The sequence below is a fragment of the Morone saxatilis genome, unplaced genomic scaffold (assembly GCF_004916995.1).
Source record: "Morone saxatilis isolate NCDOM2014 unplaced genomic scaffold, NCSU_SB_2.0 Contig20, whole genome shotgun sequence".
Lineage (NCBI taxonomy): Eukaryota > Metazoa > Chordata > Actinopteri > Moronidae > Morone > Morone saxatilis.
In genome coordinates, this window is record NW_023339763.1 from 114,459 (window position 1) to 122,939 (window position 8,481).

The following is an 8,481-nucleotide window of genomic DNA, read 5'->3' on the forward strand; positions in this document are numbered from 1 at the left end:
GCAGCAACTCTGTATATGGGTTGCCAGCTCTACTGACTGAGCTAACCGGGCACCCGATGTAGACTTTTCTAAAGTAGGCTACGTTTTCCTGCTGCCCCGTCGACAAAAGTACTCAAAAGCCAGGGCTTCTTTTTGCATTTTTCGGTCAATTTCTTGCATTTTTCCCCCTTATGAACACCAAAACAACACAATGCCTACTTCCTTCTGCAGTTCATGCCACAAGAACACAACAACATGACGTTATGTGCAAACAAGCTATTGAATTATTTTTCATCATGTGTGCAGCCTTGGTTGAAATTTCTGATTGTAGATCTATTTTTACCATAGTTTTGATACTATCAAACTGTACTGTTTAAAATGTGGTATCAAAAAAGGATCCATACTTTTGACAACCTTACTACTGAGCAGTTTTTTGTTTAACTGCTGGATCTTTCCTGGTGCATCACATGCTGTTTAAAGTCTTTTACAAACAAACCAGCACTAAAACCTTCTAGAAGATGACCCTTGAAGACTTGGACTCGTTTTCCATGTGCACCTCCCTTTCGACCTTCTCGGCCGCCTCCTGGTCGTCCTCTCCCACTCCCTCCTTTTTCAGGATCTTTAGCGGCCACCAGAGGGAGCCGCTGCGCCGGTCTCTGCGGACGCTGTGTTCTGCCGGCCAGCAGCAGGGAGTGCCCTTGTCCCCTGTCAGGAAGTAGAGGAGGGCGTTGAGCCAGGCGTTGCAGGAGGCCAGCGGCCGGGTGACCTTGTAGCAGATAGAGACAGTCTTCATAACCTTGCAGCCACCGAGCTGCCCCCGCCGCAGGAGCAGGAACAGCGTCCGGGTCACGTGGAAGGGCAGGAAGCAGAGCGCAAACAGCAGTGTGATGGTTACGATGGTTTTTATGGATTTCCGTCGCCGCCGGATGTAGTGCGAGTACTGCGATCCAGAGATGGAGACAGAGGTTCTCTCCCGCTCTCTGACTCCTTCGGTCACCCCGTCTCCCACTGGACCGTCCTCCCCGCCCTCTACCGAACTGGGAGGGGAGCGCAGGGTCTGAAATATCGTCCTGACCACCTGCGAGTAGCACCAGGCGATGATGACAAAGGGCACAAAGAAGCCCAGGAGGTGGAGGACAATGCCGTATGGGACGTAGTCGGCAAACTCCTTATCGATGGCGTCGTCCCAGCAGTTCATGTATCCCTCCTGGTCCTCCAACTGAGTACTGGTACTGTTCCCGCCTTCCCTTGCCCCTCCAGGCTCGACAACCCCGCCACCTCGCCGCGTCATGTATCCCGTCTGAGCGAACCTGAAGATGGGACAGGTGAGGATGAAGACCACCACCCACACCAATGCACAGGTCCCCTTCACCACTCGCTTGCTCTCCAGAGTGATGGTCCTCATCGGATGGCAGATCCCGAGGTACCTGTGGATGGACAACTGGAGGTGAGTTTTAACCCATCATTTGGGCCCTATACAGATAAAATTAAATTAAATTGTCAAAGGCAAACTGTAATACTTAGTTGTATATTTCATTAGAAACTGTTCCTGTGAGAATAAAATCACAAGGAGTTTGGTGACATATGGCTCAATGTTATGCAGGGGACTGATTCCAGAAAACTACAATTATTTGCAGAAAAGTTGCGGTACATTACAACTTCCAGGAGGGACTGATTGATGGATAAAACGGCCTCAGTGGACAGACAACCAGAGGTGAGTTTGAATCCAAAGTAAAAGTCTGAACACTTGAGGACATAAAAAGTATCAGGTGCTCAGTTGAGGGTTTTTATTTTAAGCCCAGTATACTTGTTCACTCACACTCAAGGATGAATGTCCAAACTACAAAAACAAGTCTTTACACATTCAGAAATTGAATTTTCTTCAGTATTTTTAATACCGTCCTTTATAATGTAAATGACAAAGGAATAGTTACAGTTACAGCTAGTTTCTACTTTGGGTTTGTTTGTGTAAAGGAAAGCACAGTCAAACCCTTCAGCTAACCTGGTTGGCTCAAAGGGCGGGCAGCTAGCATGCTACATTAGCCTCTGAAGCAATGCTATGTCCCTGTAAGCAAGTCAAAGTTCAAACAGCACACTGGGGAGCCGTCAAAAATTAACAATACCAGGAAAATATATGAACAAAAGTCCACTGGAGGCAGTTTTCAACCAACTCATGGAGTTAATGCACATTTTTACTTTATATTCATTAGCTAGCTTGCTAAAGCTGACTAAATGTGTCAGTTGAAGTTGAAGTTGTTTCCCATCCACCTGTTTTTTCTGCACATTTTCAATTTGCATGTAAAAAATAATCCAAAGGTTTTTATGCTGGTTGAGGTGGAAATGTTGGTGTGTTGATAAAAAACTAAATCTAACAAACTGCAATGGAAACTTAGTCAATATATTTTATATATATAAAATGAGGAGGCTGCAACCTTCCTCACACTAATATAGAAATGTCATATTTCCATCATGTTTTCCATCATGTTTTCCATTGTTTGAGCTTTGACTGGAGCTCTTTTAAATGTTTATCTTAATAACTCCTGATATTCACATAACAGTAGATTTATTAAAGCTCCAGTGTGTAACGTTATTGTGATATAATATCCATCGGTATGTTTTCGTTAATGTTGAATAACCTGAAAATAAGAATTGTTGTGTTTTTGTTACCTTAGAATGAGACGTTTATATCTAGCCCAGAACGGACAAACCAAACACTGGATCTAGATCCATGGTTCATGGCCATCCGGTGCCGGTTGAGAACCGGTTTCTAAATGTCTGATCCATTGAAATCGTATGCCTCCGAGCTTGAAGAAATGAAATCATTCTTTCTACTCTGTGTTCAGATAATTTAATCATTGCGTAGACCAAACAAAATACTGATTAGGAATCAATTCCTATCTTTGCATTTACTTTGCACATTTTCTGTAAATTCGGTTAACTGCATACGAGCTAGAACGGATGTGTAGCAACAGCCAGTAAGTGAAGAGACAACAAAAGAAACCTCCTAAAATGGATAAAGACAAAACAAATCAACATCTTATTTTTGTGACAGAAATTGAACCAATTCAGACGTCTCAAAAGTGAATGTGATGTTTCTCATTCGCTCCAGGATTTCACTAGCTTTCTTTGGGGAATTGTTGTGGCCTTTTTTTCTTTAATTCAACTGATCCCTGTGAATTCTATGCAACCTTTTTGTGCAACAACCGCAAGTTTCACCAATCACAGCAGCCCGCTGTGCAAAATGTTGAGTGATACGTCACCAGACCACAACAGATTTTATTCATTCAGATTTATTCATTGCAAAAAAATGATGCAGAAAAATATCAGAAAATACATCGGAATTTTTTATAAAAGATGCTGTGAAGTCAGGCATTTTAGGTCACAGCAATCCCCCAAAAACTCACAGGGATTAAAAAATCGATGGCAACTTTTTTCAGCAAGAATAAAATCTCATGTAGTTTGGTGAAATAAGTCTCAACCTTTTGTACGGGGAAGTGCTAGGATTGGTCAAATATGTGGAAAGGTTGCGATGATTGGACACCACTGCAAGGTTACTGAAAGTTCAGTTGAATTTGCGCTAATTGTTGTCGTCACAACATAACAATTTCCTGGAGGGAGTGGTTTCTGGAGCGTCCTACCTGTGCACGGAGATGCAGGTGAGGAAGAAGATGGAGCAGTACAGGTTGAAGTAGAAGAGGAAGCGGACGAGGCGGCACATGAAGTCCCCGAACACCCAGCGGTCCCTCAGCACGTAGCTTGCCACCAGGAAGGGCAGCGACAGACCGTACATCAGGTCGGTGGTAGCCAGGTTCACCATGTAGATCAATGAGGTGTTCCAGCGTCGCCCACTGCCACTGCTGCTGCCGCCACCGCCGCAACAACTGCCGTGGTGGCGGCAGGAGCGCAGCAGCACCACCGAGTTGAGGGTGAGGCTGAAGAGGAAGGTCAGCGAGTAGCAGACAGGCAGGAAGACGTACTTGTAGGATTCGTCAATGCTGCAGGATGACGGAGGGAGGGACGAGGTGGGCAAGGTGCCAGAGGTGTTGGGATGGTTGCTCGCTGCCGCTGCCGCCACTGCTAAGCCACTGTCTGGAGTGATGTTGGAGACTTGGCTCAATCCCATGATGAAGGCTATTTCTGGATCGGTTCAGGTTCCTCTGGCGTCATCTCAGCTCCTTCACTGGATTCAAGTCTTCTCACTCACCGAGGTTTCCTTCATTTGTCCTTCCTCTGATCTGTCCGTCTGTCTGTCCGTTTGTGTATCTTTCTGTCTGTCTGTGTATCTTTCTGTCTGTCTATCTGTCTAATCTCTGTCTGTATTCGTCGACTGACCCATGTCTCTGGCGTGCAGAAGGTAGTTTCTGGGACAAAGGGGGGAAAGAAAACACAGTCATTAGTTTGGAAAGGCTCGTTCTGAATGTACCACCGGTGTTTTGCTGATGAAGACTATGTTTCGCTCAATTAGCCCCTCAATCATTAACGAAGCTTTCCGGAAACCTCTCTCCATTCATTCAGTGCAGCAGGTCTGCGGTCCGTTCCAGCTGTTGAAGCGTTTGGTTCAGGGTTTAAATTCAAGCCTGTGTTTTGGAACAACTGATGCCGTTAGCGTGCAGAACTGTGTCACCCAGCAAAATCATACTGGACTAATTAAAAAATGGACACATAAAGACAGTTTATATTTTAATGATTCAACCCATTAATGGTCTCATCCAGTAAAAAGCAATGGATTCTTTTCGAATTTTCTCTCAACTTTTGTGGCTCAGTGCAATGTCAGTCTCACTGTCAGCCACTATGATCCGGACCCATCGGTTTGTGGAGTCCCTATTTGAAGCCTCCAGTTCGGCTTTATGTTGGTTTTCTGCAGCCAGCGGAGGTCACATACTGAGAGTTGAGCTGCTTTGTGAACAGATTTGAGGAGAGAAATAGTCAACAACAGAATCTGGATCCATATCTGATCAGCACTGTTTGACAGTTTGATCTGAGTTTGGTGCGTTGAGCTGGACGGACTCACTGAGAATGACTGTCAATCACAAGTAGCCCCGCCTAAAGCATCCCCTGCTTTATGTCTGTTGACTCTAAATGGGACCATCAGTTACTAATATGAACATCATGCTGTATGGAAAGAAGACTAGAGACTGAGACCAGAAACTCATCAGGAAACTGTTTACTGAGCTCATTAACTAACTTCTCCATAAGACTCAGTACTATCAGAGTGCAGCTGCCCCCTGCTGGCTGTTAGAGAGAATGCAGGTTTAAGACACTTCCATATTGGCTTCACTTCACTGACCTGGAAGCTCTGTCCATTATATACTCTGTCACTGGTCTGGATGTAAATATCTCAACAACTATCAGATGGATTGCAATAAAATGTGTTTCTGGACAGACGTCACAGCTGGTTTTGCAACCTCACTTTGGAAATCTGTCCAGTTAGACCAGTTTGAAGCATTTGAACTGTAAATACTGGATTTAACTGCTGCCGTCAGCTGATCAGATGCCAGTATTCCACACTTCAGTGTCCTTCAGGATCAGTCCTACCTTCAGCTGTCCCCCTCGACCAGATTGTCCCTCTTGCTCTCGTCTCGTCGGGTTCTTCGGTCGTGGCTCAGAAGTGCCTGTATCGGGGCTGAAGGGTCTCTCGGGGTTTCTCCCCTGACCTTCAGCGTCTCTGTAAATAATTGATCAGCGTTCATTCAGTCAGAACTGCAGGAATGAAACCCAATACAAGGACTGCAGAGGAGGAGGAGGAGGAGGCTCCGAGCTGTTTGCTTTAACAGGACATGCCGGATCTATCTGGTATTAAAAATGAAAAACTACACAAAGTTTAGAGCTCTGAGACCTTTAATATTTATATTTCACTGCTGATAAATATTTGTCAAATGAATCTTTGACTTGTTTGCCATTTGTTTACTTTTGTATAGCTTTATTGTATTAGCTTCATTCTAACTCTGCTAATTCTGCTAATTGTGTTGAAGTGTTCTGCACATGCTCCCTGCTTAATAAACAGTAAACTAAACCAAATAATATTACACACTTAAAACACAAAAAGTTACTAATATGAACTCATTTCTATGAGAAATGTTCTTGAGCTACAAACATCCGTAGTCCATGAAGGTTGGGATTAAATATATATTATTTATTTTGTTGAATCACCTTCAATCAATAACTGCTGTATGATACAGATCTGACTGACTGACACCAGCTTTTGTAAAGGGAATAAATAACTCACCTTTTCTTCAAGAAGCTGCTGAAGCTTTAAATGTGTCACTTTCTGGTCCTCGTCCTCGCTCTGCCTCTCGTTATCTGAGGCTTTAATTAGAAAGCAAAGTGAGTACAGTGACCGGCCCCTCCTCCTCCTCCTCCTCCATCATCAGCATCATCAGCTCTGATTCAGACGGTAAATACTGAGTTTGTTCCTCTCTGACAGTGAACACACAGTCAGAGAGCCGCACCACAAAGCAGCGCTCGTGTGTTTGAACATTCAAAGGTGTGTGAGTGTAATCAAACACGGCAACACAATCGGCGGTCAAACAGCGTGCAGGTAGCACAGGTATGGATAAATAGCTAGCTGGCTACCGTGTCACATTAACAAACTCTTAATGGCTGATTTTGGAGCCACGTGTCTCTTGGATGGTAACTAAGTACTTTCACTCAAATAGTGTAATGAAGTACAAATTTCAGGTACTTAAATATTTTCATTTCCTGCTATTTTTGTCTTTTGAGAAGTTTATTCTGGTCGAAATATTAATAAGATTACAAAAATATCCTGTGAATTTACATGTCTGGTGTAAAATAACGTGAACAATCTGTAAATGTAAATAATCATAGAATGACTGTTAATTTAAAATGTCCTCTTTTCACATAAATTTATATTTACTGTTTATTTAATAGATTAAACTGTTAAATTCAAGTTTAATACGTTAAATACATTTTTAAAATTTTGTAAAATTGTGACATTACCAGTAAAAAAAAAAAGTGTGTATAATTTTAATGGATTAGTTAGTAACTGACAGATATCTTGTATAATTATGGAAGTTGAATAAATGTTGTTTATCAGTGAAAACAGCAATAATTACTGTAATTTCACCGATGACTTTTATTACAGTTCTATAACTTTTAACATTTAGATTATAATAATAAAAATCTAATAATAACAGCACTCTGCTGTAAATGTAAGCCTGATTATTTGTATTATAGCAGAGCTCACCTGTATTTATAGATCCTTGTTTTACACTGGAAATATCTTTAACTAGACATTTAATAGACAAAGAAAACAAGATTTTGTGTAAAATTAAAGCTAGAAACTGCATTCTCTCTACTTGTTAAGTTAAACGATTTAAATGTTATCTGGGAAATACACATTATAAAGCTGAAAACAGGACACAGATACTTTTACATTCTTATGTATAAAAAGCGATATTTATATTATTTACATTTGTTGAATGTGTTTCTGATTCTAAACGTAAAACACGGAAGCAATGATGCCAAAATACAACCGTTGTAGTCAGACCATGAAAATATATTTTAGAATTAATGTTTACATTTACAAATACATTTGTAATTAATTTTATTTACATTTTAAAATACATCTCTAAAACCCCTTAAAGTCACAATGAAATAAAACACAATCTGTTCCCTGTGTCCGCTCAGTTCAGGACACTGTTGGATCCTGTTTCAAGAGGAAACACATCACATGAAGTTACTGCAACGACATTTCAGTGTGACTTTAAATACGTATATGTGAATAAAAAGATAACACATTCCCTTTACAGTACATTGCATTCGATGATCATCCACACATCAGTGTGAGAGAATGTGGAAATAATATCATTCCTTTGCTACTGATTCAAATCATCTGAACATCCTCATCAACCAAAGTTACTGCATTCAGAATAAAACTCCCTTTAAAGCATTGAGGACTTTAGAAGAATGGCGTGATGTTTAAGGGGCGACACAAACATCGAGTTAAAAGAAGAAAACTTCACAACAAGGCAGCGATATTTCGTGTGCGTCATCACAAACATACGTGGCTGTATTACGGGTATTATTCCCTTGCTTGTCTGTTTAGGAGTAAACAATCACTGACTGTACCTGAAGTGTTAAAGACGCCACCAACGTTAAAATACTTGTTTTTATGCATTTAGGTAACATTAAAAATTCATCTGATATTATAAATTGTACAAATGTTTTTAAAAAGGCAACTCACCACCTGTAATTACCTTTTAAACAAATGGACGGCGATATTGGCTATATCCTATATCCACTATTAATGTTCTAACTTACAGAGTCTGAGTGACGTTATCTATCAAAACTGCTTTTATTTGCTATAAAGTTTGGTGAAATTCCCCTTTTGTTTTTCTTTGTTTTTTAATTATTAAAATTTAACAACCAGCATCAGTTAAAGCTTCTCTATATAACGTTCATTAAACTGTAGCTAACAGCGCCACCAGTGGCCGTTCAGTGAACTGCAGTCAGCGTCCTGTTGCATCATCCTGGGCGTCGGCC

General features: G+C 41.4%; 1 protein-coding gene across 1 annotated transcript; it reads right to left on the minus strand.

The window, feature by feature from the left end:
* Positions 1–6: 6 nt before the first annotated feature.
* LOC118332013 (P2Y purinoceptor 3-like) lies at positions 7–5,990 on the minus strand. Its single transcript, XM_035667142.1, has 3 exons — positions 5,515–5,990; positions 3,618–4,340; positions 7–1,406 (listed from the first exon to the last, which is right to left on the minus strand). Exons 2-3 carry the CDS (start codon positions 4,100–4,102, stop codon positions 491–493), a joined length of 1,401 nt encoding a protein of 466 aa, XP_035523035.1. The 5' UTR covers positions 4,103–4,340; positions 5,515–5,990; the 3' UTR covers positions 7–490.
* Between the last annotated feature and the right edge of the window lie 2,491 nt (positions 5,991–8,481).

Bases quoted from the DNA above. Each gene is read 5' to 3' on its own strand.
- LOC118332013 (XM_035667142.1), bottom strand. From the start codon at position 4,102: ATGGGATTGAGCCAAGTCTCCAACATCACTCCAGACAGTGGCTTAGCA. The intron at 1,407-3,617 runs GTAGGACGCTCC...GTCCATCCACAG, and splicing joins ACCTGCATCTCCGTGCACAG to GTACCTCGGGATCTGCCATC.